This window comes from Lolium perenne, chromosome 3 (genome assembly GCF_019359855.2).
Source record: "Lolium perenne isolate Kyuss_39 chromosome 3, Kyuss_2.0, whole genome shotgun sequence".
Lineage (NCBI taxonomy): Eukaryota > Viridiplantae > Streptophyta > Magnoliopsida > Poales > Poaceae > Lolium > Lolium perenne.
This window is the reverse complement of record NC_067246.2, coordinates 96,875,597-96,894,274: the sequence shown is the minus strand read 5'-3', so window position 1 is coordinate 96,894,274 and position 18,678 is coordinate 96,875,597. Positions and strand designations below refer to the sequence as shown.

General features: G+C 47.6%; 2 protein-coding genes across 3 annotated transcripts; one reads left to right on the top strand and one right to left on the bottom strand.

Annotated features, from left to right (window-relative positions):
* Positions 1–606: 606 nt before the first annotated feature.
* LOC127341954 (uncharacterized) lies at positions 607–5,540 on the bottom strand. Of its 2 annotated transcripts, XM_071828054.1 has the most exons (3): positions 5,409–5,529; positions 5,164–5,364; positions 607–886 (listed from the first exon to the last, which is right to left on the bottom strand). In XM_071828054.1, the coding sequence occupies exons 2-3, from the start codon at positions 5,302–5,304 to the stop codon at positions 818–820; spliced, it is 210 nt and encodes a 69-aa protein (XP_071684155.1). In that variant the 5' UTR covers positions 5,305–5,364; positions 5,409–5,529; the 3' UTR covers positions 607–817. The 2 variants fall into 2 exon arrangements, with proteins under 2 accessions (XP_071684155.1, XP_051223858.1); XM_051367898.2 differs by having other exon boundaries at positions 5,164–5,540.
* Positions 5,541–5,703: 163 nt separating this feature from the next.
* On the top strand, positions 5,704–9,037 carry LOC127341952 (plastid division protein PDV1). Its single transcript, XM_051367896.2, has 2 exons — positions 5,704–6,066; positions 8,313–9,037. Exons 1-2 carry the CDS (start codon positions 5,803–5,805, stop codon positions 8,823–8,825), a joined length of 777 nt encoding a protein of 258 aa, XP_051223856.1. The 5' UTR covers positions 5,704–5,802; the 3' UTR covers positions 8,826–9,037.
* The last annotated feature ends 9,641 nt before the right edge of the window (positions 9,038–18,678 follow it).

Genomic DNA, 18,678 nt, shown 5'->3' with positions numbered 1-18,678 from the left:
TTTCTATTACTTTTGGGGTTGGTTGTACGCCTACTTATTATGCTTATTGATAAATTGGCGAGTTTTTGGCACAAAAAATAGTATGACCAAGAGGATATTGAGATGCCGTCTAAGGAGGACTACGAGAGCACCGTGATTAACGTATGTTGGCAGAGTTATTGGTGATACTTACGTGGATTGAAAACAGAGATGCACAGGAACAACTAAGAGATGATGACCCTGTGGAGCGTTTGTGAGTACTTCATATAGAGTACATGTTGAAAGGGTTGGTAACGAATTCAGGACCACACACCAAAAGCTATTTAGGGAGATGCTCTCCGTAACATCGCAACCATGATCTATAGGAACATGGCTTTGCTTGACACCCGAAACTGAAAGGAATAATACTTGCCTGACGGCCAGACATCATCAATATCTCACTAAACGCATCAAATCGTATCTGTCCGGTCCTTGCAGAATCAGCTTGGAAATCATATGTTTCCCTAGCTTATCGATGACTCACCACATGGATCATATGTTCATGTGATTATTTTCAGAAAGTACGACATGAAGTTTGGATGTGTGGTTATTAACAAAATGATCATAAACTTTTGATATGCGTGCTACTTATAAAACGATCATCCACTTGGAACGACCCTGGGGAAATTGCATTCACCCTTCTCTGCTTGAATTGTGCCAATTACATACAATTTCCAGTGAACGATGCCAGATTTTTTGTTCAGATACCGTAATCTGCCAATTTCAAGATAACAAATCCAACAAAATCACTCCAGCCTAGTACATGTGCTAAAAGTGGCACTGACGACATTTCGGGCTTCTATTTGCCTTTTGGAGCTTCAGTGGTGCCGGCTGAGCTTGCTTCAGCCAACGAAAATTTCTTCACTTTCTGCATTTTAACAAAAGGCGGGGTTATTTAAAGAATGTGAACAATACATATTACAACAGAGAATACACTTAACGAAACAAAAGGAGGGACATTTAGAGAATGCAAACAATACATACAAGAGAGAAATACACTTTACAAATAAAAGCAGTCGCCCGAAGAAAAACATGAAGCAAGAAGAGCCAAACTCAAGTTTGCCGACAGAGGAAATATCAGCAAACAACATTAACACAAGAATCAGTTCCAGGTTTCTGGCTTTATTTCTTTATATGAAACAGATGGACCACGACTAATATGATTATTTGGTTATTCTTACTCCATTTTTTCTAGAGTCCAGCTAAGAGTATGGCAGACAATTTTCATGATCATAGGGGGAACTAAACTGAAATCGAACATGAAGAGGTTTTCGCAACATTTTACAGGCCAACTAGTACGAATATAATTGCACATTTCATGCAATCCTGATGGATGAGTTCATTTGGAAGAGGGCTTCAAAACTAGATCTCATGTTGTCTATGTTTGGACAAATATTTTTGGTCATGCGAGTTGCCAGATAACGCTAACATAGTTGCTAGATTAGCACCATATAATTGCTCCCACTAATTTTAAATGAATCAAAATTATTGGAACATCAGGGGTATTAACTCTCAGGATAGATGGGATGACATAGCCAACAAAATTTCAGAGAGCAAATGCAATATTATTTGTATGCAAGAAACCAAACGTGAAACATTTGATAGTAACTATCTGAAAATTTTATGTCCAAGAAGGCTGAATCAGTTTATCTATTCTCATTCTGTTGGTAATTCTGGAGGTCTGATTACTATTCGAACAAGCGATGGCGACACTGATGACTTTCCAATTAGAATAGGGCTACACCAAGGGTCAGCTTTAAGCCCTTATCTTTTTGATTTGGTGATGGATGAGGTCACAAGGGATATACAAGGAGACATCCCATGGTGTATGCTCTTTGCGGATGATGTGGTGCTAGTCGATGATAGCCGAACGGGGGTTAATAGAAAGTTAGAGTTGTGGAGGCGAACTCTCGAATCGAAAGGTTTTAGGCTTAGTAGAACTAAAACTGAATACATGAGATGCAGTTTTAGTTCTACTAGGCACGAGGAGGGCGAGGTTAGCCTTGATGGGCAGGTGGTACCGGAGAGAGACACTTTTCGATATTTGGGGTCCATGTTGCAGAAGGATGGCGATATCGATGAAGATGTGGGCCACCGAATCAAGGCTGGTTGGATGAAGTGGCGCCAAGCTTCTGGCGTACTCTATGACAAGAGAGTGCCACAAAAGCTAAAAGGCAGGTTTTATAGGACAGCTATCCGACCTGCGATGTTGTATGGCGCTGAGTGTTGGCCAACGAAGAGACGACATATCCAACAGTTAAGTGTAGCAGAGATGCGCATGTTGAGATGGATATGTGGCCACACAAGAAAGGATCGGGTACGGAACGACGATATACGGGAGAGAGTTGGGGTAGCACCGATTGAAGAGAAGCTGGTCCAACATCGTCTCAGATGGTTTGGACATATCCAACGAAGGCCTCCGGAAGCGCCAGTGCATAGCGGACGGATAAAGCGTGATGAGAATGTTAAGAGGGGTCGTGGTAGACCAAACTTGACATGGGAGGAGTCTGTTAAGAGAGACCTGAAGGTTTGGAATATCGACAAAGATTTAGCCATGGATAGGGGTGCGTGGAAGTTAGCTATCCACGTTCCGGAACCATGACTTGGCTTCGAGATCTTATGGGTTTCAACTCTAGCCTACCCCAACTTGTTTGGGACTGAAAGGCTTGGTTGTTGTTGTTGTTGTTGTTGTTGTTGTTGTTGTTGTTGTTGTTGTTGTTGTTGATTACTATTTGGAATGGTTCTGCATTTAATGGTTCTGTTGTGAGCCAATCTTACTTCCAAATACTACAAAGCTATCATGTACCTTCAGTGCCAGGACTATTTATGTCACAAATGTCTATGTTTCATGTAAAATATAACAATGAAGGGAGGCAAGAATTTGTTCAGTGGTTAATAATCTTGACATTTCCTCATACGAGTCATCGATAATTATGGGTGACTTATACTACGGAGTATATGATAAGAAGTAATGAGGACAGAAATAGACCTGGTGGTAACTCTTCCAATATGCTTCTATTTAATTCCATGATTCAGTTACATGATTTAGAAGAGATTCCCTTGAAAGGAATAAGAAGCTACACATGGAGTAATCTGCAAGACACTCCACTTTTGGAAAAATCTGCCGAATGGACTTCCACATTTCCAAATATATTGGCCAGTTCTATGGCTAGACTTGGGTCTGATCATATCCCTATAAGGATTCAAATTGGCAGTGGCATTCAGAAATCAAATATATTCAGATTTGAAGAATATTGGCTTGAGTTTGATGGATTCAAGGAAATTGTTAAGACCCATTTGAATCATACTAGTCATTTCAAGAATATTGCTCAGTACATTGTGGCTAAATTTAAGTCTCTTAGACATGACATCAAAAAATGGAGTGAACATTTGACTCAGTTATCGTACTTGCACTTCTTGATGGGCTGGAAGAACAAAGAGCTTTATCAAGGCTGGAGAAAATTTTCAGGAAGGCACTGAAGTCACATCTTACAAAGATGCTGGCGGCTAAACGACTGTATTGGAGAAAGAGAGCTAATATTAGATGGGCCAAGCTTGGCGATGAAAATACCAAGCTTTGTCATGCAATTGCTACCAGAAATTATAGGCACAACCACATTGTTATGATGAAAACAGAAGATGATAGAGAAATCACTAACCTTTTGGATTATTACAAAATTCTTTGGTATATATTAAGCATAGTGCATTTTCTTTTTTCAGGACGACATGCTACAAAGATGATGACGATGTATGCAAAGAGTCCAATGTAGTTGGTAGTGTGTAATATGGAAAATGTTTGTGTGATTACTCATTTTCTTGATCATCCTCTTCACATGCAGTGCATGAGAATGTATTCTTATGAACGTAAGTCATCTGATATATTATTTATTCTTATGAATGTTGGTCATCTCATAAATTATTTTTAGTTGTTTTACAATATATTAATGGTGATGCCTTAGACTCATCAAAATTGTGTTGTCGAGTACCAGCATTTGTCAAGTATTCAAGTTAATAGATTTTTCATCTTTTGCTTTACCATCATTTGAAAGAATCCCGCTGCGCATGGGACATCATCTAGTTTTGATAAAATTGATAACATTAACCCCCATGTTTCGAGGGTAGACCCACGCAGGTATGGGCTAGGCCCCATCTCGACTTTTTAAACCGCAATAAATATTTTATTTGTTTGTACAAAAATATAAAAATACTTAAAAGTTTTTGAAGTTATACAAGATTAGCCACAAGTTTTCTAATTTGCCCACACTCAAAAGAAATTCATCTCCAGCCCAAAGATTCATCTACCATGTGACAATTTTAATTCGGCCAAACATTGAGAATCAGAAAGAGAACAAAATATATTGTGAATAAACCTGGTTCATATCTTATTGTTTAGCTACTATTCATTGCACAATGGTATTTAGTTTTGCAGTGTGTAGATCAAATTTAGATTTCAAATCCAGTGACACATTAGATGCACCTTGAGTCAATGTTGTCAGTTTAATTCACATGTTCAGATGACTTTTTTGATAAGACATTTGGTCAACCTTTTTTAAATGACATTTGATAGGCAAGTTGCTGTCCAACATGCAGCAGAACTGGACTAGAGTAAGCGAATATCACGCATCTTTGAAGGAGATAAACTCTTAGGAGACTTTGGTATTTCCTCTTTACTATTCCAAAGGGGAATTATGTCAGGTATAAAAAACTTGGTACTATACTACTTAGCTGAGTACAAACAAGAGGTTTAAGCCTTTGTAACACTGAGCACAAATACGTGATTTAAACATTTATAAGTTGTCACCCTTAACCAAGCTTTGATCCACAGTCATGTAAGTTGATATCTCTACCATCCAACATAAGTATGATAAGGAATTATGCGACCTAGTGCTCACTTTGCTTGATGTTACACGGAAGCATATGATGCAAGATTTCATACAATACCATGTGTAACGTGCATACAGAATTACATATGTTCTGAATAACCCTTACTACATCTTTGCTGTTTGGGAACTATGAAGTCCTACAACAGTCCATCCAAAAATGAGCTAGGCACTGACTCAAGATCAAGATAATCCACAAATCATAGTTGTATCGGTAAGAATTAGCGAATAAATCCACGCGAGCATGGTATCTGAGAGGAATTACCTTGTGGGCGATGCACTCCCGGAGCGCGTCGAGGAGGGAGAGGCACTTGTCGCGGTCGTAGGGGTTCTCGGCGGCGCAGTTGAGCAGCGCGAGCGCCTCCGGCGCGCACACCGGCCGCGGCGTCGTCGTCTCCTTCTCCATGCCGATCCAATCCAAGAAATCTACAGGGGACGGGAGAGAGGTGGTTTGGGAGAATCGCTAATAGCTGGTGACCGTGGCTGGCGCTGCTTCGTGATTTATGTTTATGGTCGGCCCCGGCGAGGGAACAGCTGCCCGTTTGGTGCGTCGGCGGCGGCGGCGGCGGCGGCGAGAAGAAAGAAAACCGGCGGCGCCCCGGCGGCCGTTGATGGAATAGAAGAGCTCGGAAAGGTCTCGAGCATTCGCGGTACCACGCTTTTTACCCTTCCCGAGCCCAGATTCAATGTGGCCCGCTGTTGCCGGCCCATAAGTTACGCCATTCCGAGTGTTGCAGACGGCCCATGAGCAACGGCCCATTGGCCCATGTCAGCCTCATCATTGCGCAGAAAAATTCCCCACTCTCTCTCACTCCGAGTCTCCCTCCAAGCAGTTGGGAAACCCCGGGACCCAAGCGGCGACCAGCCAGCGCAGCCTCTCGGGGCGGCGGCGCTAGGGTTCGGGATGGAGCCCGAGGAGGCGGCGGCGGTGCTGGAGACCATCTGGGACCTCCACGACAAGGTCAGCGACGCCATCCACGCGCTCTCGCGCGCCCACTTCCTGCGCACCGTCCGCCGCCGGGCCGGGGACAGGCCCGCGGGCCTCGTCTACATCAAGGGCGTCCCCGACGAGGAGGCGGACCTCCATGCGGTGGCTGAGGAGGCCAGGAGCCTCCACGCCATCCGCGCCGCGCTCGAGGACCTCGAGGACCAGCTGGAGTGCTTTCTGGTGAGCCCGCCCTCTTAAACCCCTCCCCTTGCCCCTCACTCTAGCTCGATTTGTCATCCTAGGTTCCGTATTTGCGCTCACTTTCAGTAGAATTTTTCAAAGGAACGTCCTAGTCAGTAATTTGGTTGGTAGGATGTTTCTGTAAATTGAGGAGGGACTTGGCTAGAAATGGCAGTAAATCCGAGCGACTGGTTATTACTGAAGCTTTGAAAGCATGGTCGGATAGGTAAGATTACAATGCGAATGTGAAGTGATTGATCGAATGGACTAGATTCGTAGTGTGCACACTGGTTTTTGGAAGTTTGAAATCACCCTGAGCAAAATCTGCAAATAGTTCATTCGGCTAGCATGTTTGTGAATCAGCCGTCTTTATGTTTACATGAGTGTGTGTGAGATAAGAACTAATTCAGGTTGTTCCGGACAATGCGTCAAGTTTCTTTTCACTCATCTCAAATTAGGCGAAACAGCTGCATTTTTCCATCAACGGAACGGTCTCCAAATGATTCACACTCTCATTGACTAGGCTCTTCTGACTCAAAAAGGATACTGGATAACTTCCTTCATGTTTAATGAAAGGTGTCGGTGGTCTTACTACGCCGGACCTTCTATTGCGAAGATTTTAATTTATATTTTGGCCTGTGACTGCGGTATTGATTCAGGCACCTGCACATCCTTGTTAAATTAAGAAGAGCGTGTTTGCACCATGATTAACTATGTTGATATTTCTGTGGCATGAAACTAGGAATTTAGAAGTGTACCATGTTGCATTGCTGAAGAGTTATATGTTATCACTTCTGGCTAGGTCAATATCGTGTTTGTTGTGGTACCATGAATGGAATCTTAGTAACTATGCCGATATTTCTGTGGTAGGAAACTAGGAATTTAGAGGTGTACCCTGTTGCATGACTGAAGAATTATATGTTATCACTTCTGGCTAGCTCAATATCGTGTTTGTTGTGGTACCATGAATGGACTCTTAGATTGCAATCTGATTTTGCAAAGTTTATCACTCATTAAAATGTGAAGATAGGAGTTCAGAAGTTTGTAGTGCTCCACTCGGTCGTTGTGCTTTGCTTATTTGGCTCTCCCAAGCTGTCTATTGAATTCATGATAAGCTCAATTTGATTTACGCGGTGAGTGCTGTGTGATTTACTAGGTACATTGCAGACATGTAGATTAGCTTTTTGTGATTAATGAGGTACAGTGTATGATAATTCCAACTAGATGATTGTGAAGTGGAGCACTAAAGCATCCATTGACGTTTACTCAAGTTCAAAATTGTGCTTGTCTTCAAAAGGAGCAGTCCCACTGCCATTTTGTCAAGCTCGTATAGGCATGGACCAAGGTACTTTAATACTGTTGTAGCAGCCTTAGAAGGTACTCCCTCTGATCCCTTTTAATTGACTCGGATTTAGTACTAAATCTGAGTCAATTAAAAGGGATCGGAGGGAGTAGTATGATCCTAAGGAACAGGTAGAATTCTCTTATTCAGAAGGAACCGCAGGTTGGTCAATCATTCAGCTATAGAAGTTCATAACTTATACTCCCTCCATCCCATGAAAGTTGTCTGAAATTTGTCTAAATTTGGATGTATCTAGACACTAAATAGCATCTAGATACATCCAAATTTGAGTAAATCTCGACAAGTTTCATAAAATGGAGGGAGTACATGGCTGGAACTTGAGTTGTCTAGATTATTTTTGTTAGGGGAATAAAGGATGCCACACAGAGAGATTCTGAAGGATCCAAGAAAACAAAGCTATGCAGTAATGCAACTGAAACTCATGAAGTTTAGTATGTTCTTTGCGTAGACTTCGGCTAGCCTAGCTTAGTTGGACTGTTCTTTTGCTTTTTCTTTTGCTTTGTTTGTTTGTGTGCTGTAGTTTATGGCATCTTGGTGATTTAGATGCGTGCTAAGGAATTTTTTTTTTGGATGTTTGGTTGATTAAACCTATCTTGTTACATATGAATATCGATAATTTCCAGTAGTGTCTATCGTTATTTGAGGGTCACTCCTAATTCTTGTGGAATTCATGATTAGTAGTTATTTTGATGGTTTGATCTCCAGTTGCATCTAGATGTTAAACATGTATAACTTTGTAATGTATACGCAATATCTTCCATGGCCTTCTAGAACACACTTTGTTGTTTCTGTGGACGAATTGTGGTCAACACTAACTTATCCTTGTAGACTTTGGAGACCTTAAATAAAATCCACGGTGTACTTATGTATCACTCATTTGCAGGCTGTGCATTTACAGCAGGAAGCAGAACGAGATGTTGCATTGCAAAGGTTGCAGCAAAGCCACATCATGCTTTCCATAAGATTAAAGGAGCATCATGGGAAAAATTGCAAGGTGATAGAAGAGGCGTCGGAGTTCATCAATAATGTGTACCATGATATCTGGCCTTCTCTGTCAGTAAACAAGCCTGAGAAATCAAGAAGCAATGCTGGCATGAATGCTACCGGGAAGAGCGAAAAAGGATCAAACTTCTTGGGGTGGATGGTTTCTTCTAGTCTGGATCTAGCTAGGAACAGTCTCAACATGAAAAATATCGGTGGTTTATTAGGGAATAGTGCAGTGTTAGCTGTTGGCATGGTTACAATGCATTTCTTGGCTTCTGGAGAACAAAGTCCACCGTGCCGTAAATACAGCTATAGAAGGATCAATCATGACAACTCTTCACAGTTTGAGGCGTCTTCACTGGCCGTGGGCAGTAGAATGGGTCATCTGGATGTATTCTTAGCCAAAAGCTGAGAGGACCTTATCTGATCTGTTGTTTGTAGATAATTTGTTGGTAGGTTTACTCCTAGGATCTCCTAGCATTCTATTTTCTGGGAACTCGAGTTGCTGTTCTAGGTATGGATCGCATTAGTGTAGCCTAGGTTACCTCGGTTACTTCCGAAATATTTGAAATGAATAATTGTAATCCTTGTTGTACGCGGCAGCAAGTTGTATTCATGTTGATCTAGTGGGTGCTCTGTTGGTTAGTTGGCCTTGTTCTGAAATGTGTTTGTGTACTAGTTGGACATTGGTGGCCGGTTCATTAGATTGTTATCTTGTTTCATGTCTGTGATGAGCCTTGTGGTAATTGTCTATCATATGATTTGTCTTGTGATGTTTTCCCTCTTGTCAGCCTCTTGGGATTTCACCGGAGCTTGATCAGTCGGTTTCAGGTTATGTTGGATTTGTTACCTTGCATATGTATCAAAATCTCATTCTAGAAACCTTCGTCGAATATTGTTGGTGGTGTTACCTTGTGAGTTGCCGTAGGTGATGAAAAGGTACACTTGTATTGTAGGGGTTCCGAGTTTTAGCTGAATTCTTGCGAGCTCATCTTAAAGTCTAATTGGGTTGAAGAGGAATCTTCAAAATGCCTCATATACACAATGTAACTGAAGAAGCACATTCTTTCGATCTATGGGAACTACTACAAGTAGAGTAGTAATTTCTCTTCAAGTTGACCTTTCAAGAGAGAAAGAAAATATCACGTCAAGCAGCAGCTCACGGGTGTGGACTTGTATGTTTGCCTGCCGTGCCGTTAAATTCACCACAGGAAGTTTCAGGCTGGGAGCCAAATCAACGGGTCCAACCAACCAACCATTGGGCGGCAGCGGCAGCGGCAATCAGAGCAGCAATCGTGGCTGCCCCAATATGGATCATACCCGTTGGTTGGGTGCACCAATGCACAAGCGCCGATTGACCTGCGCACAACCCCAAGAAATCCATAGGTTGCAGCAGCAGCAGCAGCAGCAGCTGCGCGTTGCGCTCTGCTCATCATGGAAAACAACACTGCGCTTCGCTTTTCCTGTGGTGGTCATGGTCCCTCCTGCGTTGCACCGTGCATGCTCTTTTGGACGTGCAACGCTTTCGCCATTGCCTGGCCGCCCAGCCCCGCTCTGATGGCGAGAGGTCGTCCTTTCACTCGGGCCACTGCCACGTCCGTACGTATGGGGACTTGAGTATGGATTTCCATGGTTTCATCATTTCCAATCATGGAGAGACATGGGCGTGTTCGCTTGTTCTGGGTCATTCAGCCAATAAAAAAAAATCATATTACTCACTCCTTTCTAGAATTTTCGAGTTTTTCTTTGATTTACATGGGGTGCTGAAGCCCATATATGCTAAAATCTCAAAACAAACCTTTGAGATTTCAGTTTAGTCTCACATTGTCAGCTGCAAGAGAATGAGAGTGATTTATAAGGTGACCTATTCCACTCTAACTAAGTGAGTTGGAATAGAATAGTTCACGATGACTCCTCCACCTTGCATGCCATGCATCACACGCCGTGTTTCAAGTTAGAAATTGTTTTTTTATCGGGTGGACCCGAGTTCCTTTTGTTTGGGCGGCTCTCTAGTCTTCCCCATTTCAACGACTTCATGCACAGATGTCGAAGAGAGCAAACTTTTGACGCCACGTCCATTGAGATCCTGCACTGGGTGATGGACGATACGGTTTCTGGAAATGGGCGACACCAACAACGAAGAAGCTGTGGTGCAGATGTTACCGGTTGTGATGTATGAGTTTCTCGTATCTTTCCTTACACTAGTTCCATCTTTATATGCAGTCCGATGCTTGTGGTTATGTTTGCTACTGTTAATGTCATGATCTTGGTATGTAAACTCACGTAGAAATTGCCTAATAGTCTCGTAATAGTCTAACCTTTTTCGTTTAAATCTAAACTAAACTCGGGTGTAAATTATTGACTGGAAGGAGTAGTACTTCGAAGTCGTCTAGGAGTTGGAATACATGAATGGAGTTCGTAGTACTACTAGGGAAGTAGGGATGTGTTGTAAACAGAGCCCATATCTGCCGTGAAACAAAGAAACATGGTGCAGCTACGAGCAGGGACAGGATAAGCAGAACATCAATGGACATACGCAACGCAACCATTTGGATCTCAAATTCAACGGGACGGTTGCCCTCTCAATCCATAGGTCCTGTCACCAAGTTCTTCACCCGCCTAGTCACATTCCAAAAAGGAGAGCCTACTACGTAGTCCGGCCGGAGCAACTTGCAAGCCACGGCTAGCTAGCTCGTTCACGGTTGACCCGTCCGGCCGGCCGTCGCACGCCGAGCCAAGCCAAGAATCCTGCTTCTTTTCATTCCTGCGTCGTGCCGTCGCCATCGGTGCCCGTAGCCGTAGGGGACAGCACAGCGCCATGACCACCTCGATCCACTCCAGATACGGTGGGGCTGCTCCAGCGCCGGCGTCCGGCCAAGGGATCTCGCCGCTGTGGCGCCGTGTCATGCCCCCGCACGGATCGCCCCGATGGCGACGCCGCCCGCTAGAGACCCGATCTGCCCGTGCTCCGCGACGCCCGGTGGTCGACCCCCTGCGCGGTTTGGTTGCAGGAGCAGGGGCAGCAGTCGTGCTCGTACGCTCGTGCTCCACCCATGTTCTTCAGCAGAATTTAAGGCTTTGTACAGTCTTTTTTTCTTTCGAAACACTCGGTACAAGTAAAGATGTCACACATACGTGCACACACTCACATCTATGAACGCATTCACGGACACTCTGTCTCTACTATACCTTATACCTGGGCATGTGTCAGGCCGGGCCGGGTCTCGGGCCGGCCCGAGGTAGGCCCGACGCAAAATAATCCGGCCCAAGCCCAGCCCGGCCCGACCAAATTCCCACCAAGCCCGTCGGGCCGCGGGCCGGGCCGTAGTGTTAAAGTGAGTTTTCGGGCTACCCAGGCCCGGCCCGGCAGTCGGGCCAACATTTCTGGCCCAAGCCCGAGTTTTTCGGGCCGGGCTCGGGTCGGGCCGTCGGGCCGGGCTGCCCATGGCCAGATATAGTCTCTACAAAGGCATCTCCAGCGGCGCGACGCAAACAGTCGCTGAGTGACCGTTTTCGTCCTCCGTGACCGGAAATGCGTCTGGCACCACCTTCAGCGGGGCGAGGCTAAGTGACCGGGCCGTCCGCGGAGACGCAAACCTGGCCCAAATATGCGTCAGGTTTGCGTCTCCGCAGACGCTCCGCACGCGGAAACTGTCCGCGTTGGGCGCATCCGGGCCCGGTCGGCAGTGAGTAGGCAAGCAAAAGATTTTTTCATTACTATTGATTGGCCAAATGGACCATCTTTACAGACATGCTTAGTCGAGTTAACCTAAAACTACAACGGTCGTACCTACTCGCCGTCACGCGGCCTACACCGACCTCGGTTACTCGCAGTCACGTGGCCTACTACTGGCCGCCGGAAGGGCCGGCACCGTCGTCGAAGCGGGAGCGCTTCGCGCACTCCGCGTGCCGCACACGCCGGCGAATGGACATCTCGTCCTGCCGCCTGCGGCGTTCGAGGGCCTCGGCTAGGGAGCTGTCCCACAGGGCCTCCGCCTGGGCCAACGCCACCTGGGTAGCCGCCGCCTCCGCCGCCGCCTGGGCCTCCTCCTCCGCCGCCGCCGCTTGGACCGCCGCCGCATCCTCGTTCGCACAGGCGATCGCTGGATCGCCGCCACGTCGGCGATGAAGCGGGCCCTGTCCCTAGCCACCGCCGCCACCGCTTCGTCCCTGGCGGCGATGGCGACATCCAGCTCCCGGTTCTCCTGCTCGATCCGCGCGGAAGAAGGGCCCCTACGCTGGAGCGAGTCCGGAGTCGAGCACATTAACCCACGAGCCATGGCCATCGCATAGCGTGAGCTTCCTCCTCCGCGACCAAGCTCGACGGCGGCCTGGCGTCCCCAGCCAAGGACTCGAAGGACGCGAGCAGAACCCGCTGGTCGCCGGCGCACTCGAAGAGGCTAGGCACGGGGGGGTCGTCGTCCGCCGGAGGGGCCGCGATGGCCGCCCGCGCCTCCACGAGCTCGGCCCTGGCGTCGGCGAGCTCGGCCATGGCGTTGGCGATCTCCGCCCTGGTCGCCGCGAGGCGCCCTTCCACACGCTCTGCCGCTTCCGCCACCGCCACCGCAACCTCCGCCTCCAGGTCCAGCTGCTGGGCCTCAACGCCGGCGGCGGCTACCTCCTTCTCCTCCTCCGGGTGGAGCTGGCGGCACATGTGAACAACGTGCTCCCAACTAATGTGGTCGGCCATAGATGGATGGTAGGGTTTAGCTTGAGGTGTGCTCGTCGCCCCCGCCGGTGTCCACCATATATAGCCACGGCGGGGCGGGAAACGGCGTTGGCACGCAGGGCGTTTCCCGCGCGCGCGAAACGCCGGCGAAACTTGCCAATGTATTGGGCACGCGCGGGAACGATCATCGTCGCGCGGGAACAGTTAATCGTCGGCGGAAGTCCTTGACGGGACGTAAAACGCCATTAGCGAGCTTGACGTTGTCCCCGGTTAAAAAATGCGTCCGCACCGCTGGAAGTACCCCAGACGCAAACGGTCGCCCTGGGCCACATCGCGTCCGCGGGCCGACGCAAACGGACATTTCGGACGTCCGAAATGCGTCGGCCCGCTGGAGATGCCCTAAGCACTTTCGAGAGAGTGTGTCGAAGATCTGATCCGGCGGGTCTTGAGCTCGCTGTCTACGAGAACGTCGCCTCCCACCGAAGAATATTCCATCTTTATGAGACACCAAAGTGGGTGATTGTTGTTCAAATTTAAACTAAAACCTAGCCATCGCTCTCCTCCTCTCCCTCCCCCATCCTGGGCGGCGGCGGAGGATCCACCCGCCCCGCCCCGAGCAGCTGCCCCCAGACCGTCGCCCCTCAACCGCCGATGCTACCAGCATCGGCCTTGGCCCCAGCTCCGGCCCCGGCCTCAGCCCTAGCGGCGGTGGCGGCGCCCCTTACATCGAACAACGAGGGGGAGGAGAGGGCTTCTGCGGCAGCGTTCCATGGGAGGTGATGAAGCACCGGTGGAGGAAGCCGGACGGCACGGCTACTTGGTCGGGGCCTGATGCTCTCCATCGGTAGCCATGGAGGATTCGGTGGAGCGGTGGCGGCCTCCGCCCCCGGTGACGGTTCGGCGGTGATACGCATGATCTGCGCCGTTTCCCTCTTCCCTGGTGATTCGGCAGGATAGACTGGCGGCGTGGGGGCTGCTGGTCTTGCTGGATCAGGTGGTATTCGGTCGCGCGCACCCATGTTTTTATTCCGACCGTTTGGTTCCGGAGGGAGCGGCGTGAAGCTCTATTCTGTGTTGACATCAGGTGACTTTTTTGTCCATAGTGAAGTCAGAAGAAGGAATATCATGAAGGCTGGATTGGTGGAGTGGCTAAAGGAGGTTCGAGTCTCCGTGATGCTGAGGGATTTGCTTGGCAATGACCTTGTTGGAGGCATTGTTTTGAGAGTGGGGACTATCTTCAGGGTGAAAACCTAAGACCTTTGGTCGGGCGATGACAGCGCTGGCGCACTGTTCCCTTCTTGGAGGCGCTTCTTTTGGAGAGTATGTACTGCAGGTGTTGTCACGGTGGTGGTTGTATTGCTGTTGCTAGGTCTGGAACGCTACAGTGGGATTTTTGTTTCTTAGTTTTCTTTAGTCTTTTTTGGCTATGTGCATCTGTACTGCCACTGGGGTGGGGTGTTGTTGCAGAGGCTGGGTCTAAGTGGTATCTTTTGATATTAATATGTTCCCTTTATCGAAAAAAAGACACCAAAGTGTTAAATTCGGAATTTGAAGTCTGGTGGGCTGGGGTGCCACTACCCTCCTAAGAGCATCTCTAACAGAGCCCGTAAACACGCGAACTGAAAACACCGAGTTCAGTTCACCGAACTCGTATTTACGGATCGAAAAATTGATGGCGCAGAACAGACCCCGTAAACGAAAACTGTAAAATAACATATTCCCTAAATATGCCATTAAGGCACACCTGTCAGCCATTTTTTCTGATCTTCTTCTTCCCTGGGAGGTTGCTTCCTCCCAAGCTCTCCCCGGTCGGCCACCAAGGCGCCAGCCCTCGCCGCGCCCGGCCCCACGCCCGCCCCCGCCGCCCCGCACCACCCCGTGTCGGCCCCGCTGCGCGCCCGCCTGGCTCCGCGCCTCCCCGGCCACGGTCTGCCCCATGCCGCCCCTGCCCGCGCCGCCCACCCTGCCCCGGTGACAAGGTATCGACTTGTCAATGCCTACAGATTGTAGACTAGGGTTTTCAGGGAAGTATAGGGCAAGTAGATCTCGAGGGTTCAGCCGGAAAGGTACTCGACTGCTAAGAAACTAGGGTTGTGTTGACAATGAAATCGATCCTCTCTTCCTCCCTCGACTCCCCCTTATATAGGAGGTGGAGCCGAGGGTTTCGTGATGTACAAGTTACAAAGATCGGGTGACTCTTTGAGTTCGTCCTGGAATAGTTACAAGTTATTATTCCTAATACAACTCTATCTTTCCAAACTATCTCCTGACTGGGCCTCCGGGCTTCATAAACTTCGGGTCGTGGGCCTTCAGTAAACCCTGGGTACCATCTTTGGCAGGCCCATTGGGGATGCCTATGTCAGTAGCCCCCGAGATTTTGCTTGAATCGAAGAATCAGGGAAAATCTCCATCTTCACAATTAACATAGGATTTCTTCGAGTCAGTAAACAACTTTCATAAAACAATCATATATTGTACAGGGATATCGGTAGTTGGGGTTGGTTCATCTGACAGATCAGGTACCAGTTAACTGCTCTTGTGGCAATCCCGCAAAAACCTAATTCAAGATCATGTCCCTGGACATAATCTCGGGATACTAGCGTAATTCGTCATGTGCCGCTTAAGGTCTTACCGGATGCCGAATTCCAGTCATGTTTTATCGGGTACCTAATGCGTCCGTTAGGAGTTTTCTTCACATCTGTTGATACGGAAAAAAAAGTAGCAGAGCGCATTCATAGGCGATGCCAAGCCGCGCAGGACGGATCCTGGGGTCTTACCTTCGCAAAGTATTGCGGCATTCATAGATCGTGGGGTCTTACCTTCGCAAGTCGTGACTGAGGCGCTCTGAGAATATATTGTCGAGTGCCTTTTTCGGCTGCTGGAGTAGCACATTTGTTCGAGTCATATGATGACTTGTATATTTTTATCTTGTCCTCCCGATGGAAGTATATGAAGAGTTATTTCATAACTCAAAATATGCTCACCATGACTTCTTCAATTTCATCAGGTACGCGAACAGCATTCCCGATGGGAGTAGCCCCCGAGGCTACAGCCAAGTGCTTGTACTTGGTTGTAGGCTCACCTTTTTAGTATCTTTGTCGTTATATTGTCAACTCTTCTAGTTCTTCCATCTTTTATCGGGTGCGCGACCAGCGCTCCGGATGGGAGTAGCCCCCGAGGCCACAGTCGAGTATTTATACTTGGTTGTAGGCTCAACCTACGTTACTTTTGAACAACTCTATGTTTGTATCATCTGTGTTACCCTCTTATCAGAAGTATAAACAATACTTATGATAAGAGTAGCCCCCGAGCATATGAACAAATGCTTGTATTTGATCATAGGCTCTCGTCTTTTCTTTGTTGAAATACTCGAATTCCCTGTCGATATCCTTGATGAAGCTACTCGAAGTTCTCTTTGAATGATGTTGTTGCTGATGATGGCTGTAGGCTAATGTTTGTCTTTCTGAATCAACTCCTTTATCAAAACCCCTTTAAAAAGTAGCCCCCGAGCATTTGAACAAAAACTTGTATTTGATCAAAAGCTCCCGAAGTTACCAATAATACTCCTCTGTCGCCAATCCTCGAAGCACCGCAGTCGAAGTTTCGCTTATAGTGACATCAGCGCTGACGATGGCCATGATCGCTGTATCGGGAAGACGCCAGTTCTGTCCTATCACTGACTTGTAGGCCCGAAACTCTGCGGTATTTGACACGTTACGCAAGTGGGGGACACACTTCCTCCACTTTCCCTGGCACGCGCGCTGTAGCGCCTGTCTAGTTACTTCATAGTAAAAATACTGTTTTACCCCCGGAGACACGTGTAAGGTCCTAGATCCATTTCTTCTGCATCCAACGACGCGGCGATTCGTTGGTTCGCTATAAATGGCCTTCTTCTTCCTCCTTTTATCCCCTTCGTTACGCCGCGCTCCTGCTTTATCTCTCTCCAAAAAACCTCCATTGATACTGCGAAGCTATTGCGCCCTTGCTCTTCCCCAACTTCGCCAACACTCACGTTGATGCCACCGTGGGCAAGACTCTCAAGGCACACCTCTCCAAGAACTGGCATGGCGGCAGAAGATTTGGAGTTCTCTGAGTGGGAGAGATCTAAGATCTCGAACCAAGACGTGAACCTGCTCAAGAAGCTTGGGCTGACGAAGAAAGACGAGGCGCTTATCTTCCCCGGTGAAGAAAGCTTCCCAACGCCCCGCATCGGATACCGGGTAACCTTCGTTGACCAGCTCATCCGCGGCCTGTCCACTCCTATCCACGAATTCCTCCGTGGATTATTCTTTGTTTATGGGCTGCAGCTACACCAGCTGACTCCCAATTCTATCCCCCATATCTCCATCTTCATCACTTTATGTGAGTGCTTTCTAGGGACTCCTCCAAATTGGGGCCTGTGAAAACGCATCTTCCTTGTTCGCCGCAACAGCTCCCACAACATCACCTACAATGTAGGAGGTGTTGTTATCTGCGTCCGCCCTGATGTCGAATATTTCGATGTCAAATTCCCTGATTCTGTCCAAGGGTGGCGCAGAAGATGGCTATACATCCGCGAGGAGCACATCAACTCGCAAGATTACAATATCGCGCCTTTTGATGGTAGCGAAAAAATCCTTCGACGCCGGTCGTGGGATGCTGAAGCTACCGACGAAGAGAAGATGGCGACAGATGCGCTGATGAAGCGCATCCACGAGCTCCAGAATACCCGTGGCAAGGAATTGTCGGGTATTGAGATCACCGCATATTTCCTTAGGATCAGGTGCAGCCTCTGCAGGCTCGCAAAAACCCCCTCTGAATGTACGCCGGCAATAAAGACACTGACCGCATATCCAAGGATCTTTCGGTGAAGGATTTGGAAAAGCTTGTCCGGCGTATTTCATCGCTGAGCAAGAAAGACACGATTCCAACCTCATGTCGCGTGGAGCCGTATAGCGGCACCAACGCCCTCCCCAAGGTAAACTACTTGCCCTCTCGAATTTTTTTTTTTTGAAACTTTAATAGTAGGAAAGGCTCCTACTGTTTTGCTATATTAATAAGAAGTGACCCTCTCGAATTTATTTGTTTTCGACTACTATCTTGCTGAACTTATTTTCCTGAATTCATATTTTTTCGACTGCTGTCTTGCTTAACTTCCCGTTGGTGTAACTTTTCCTTCTTCAGAAACATCAAGTTTTATCTTCCTTGCCTCCCCTTCCTGAAGGTGGGGAGGTCGATGATACGTCTCCGACGTATCGATAATTTCTTATGTTCCATGCCACATTTGATGATATCTACATGTTTTATACACATTATATGTCATATTTATGCATTTTCCGGAACTAACCTATTGACGAGATGCCGAAGTGCCAGTTCCTGTTTTCTGCTGTTTTTGGTTTCAGAAATCCTAGTAAGGAAATATTCTCGGAATTGGACGAAATCAACGCCCAGGGGCCTATTTTTACACGAAGCTTCCAGAAGACCGGAGGACTTACGAAGTGGGGCCACGAGGTGGCCAGACACCAGGGCGGCGCGGCATGGGCCTTGGCCACGCCGGCCTGTCGTGTGGGGCCCTCGTGTGGCCCCCTGACCTGCCCTTCCGCCTACTTAAGGTCTC

What these genes read in the sequence shown, in the direction of transcription:
- LOC127341952 (XM_051367896.2), top strand. Translation starts at nt 5,803, where the DNA reads ATGGAGCCCGAGGAGGCGGCGGCGGTGCTGGAGACCATCTGGGACCTC. An exon ending in ACCAGCTGGAGTGCTTTCTG is followed by an intron (nt 6,067 to 8,312) that starts GTGAGCCCGCCC and finishes ACTCATTTGCAG; the next exon opens with GCTGTGCATTTACAGCAGGA.
- LOC127341954 (XM_051367898.2), bottom strand. Translation starts at nt 5,304, where the DNA reads ATGGAGAAGGAGACGACGACGCCGCGGCCGGTGTGCGCGCCGGAGGCG. An exon ending in GGGAGTGCATCGCCCACAAG is followed by an intron (nt 887 to 5,163) that starts GTAATTCCTCTC and finishes GTTAAAATGCAG; the next exon opens with AAAGTGAAGAAATTTTCGTT.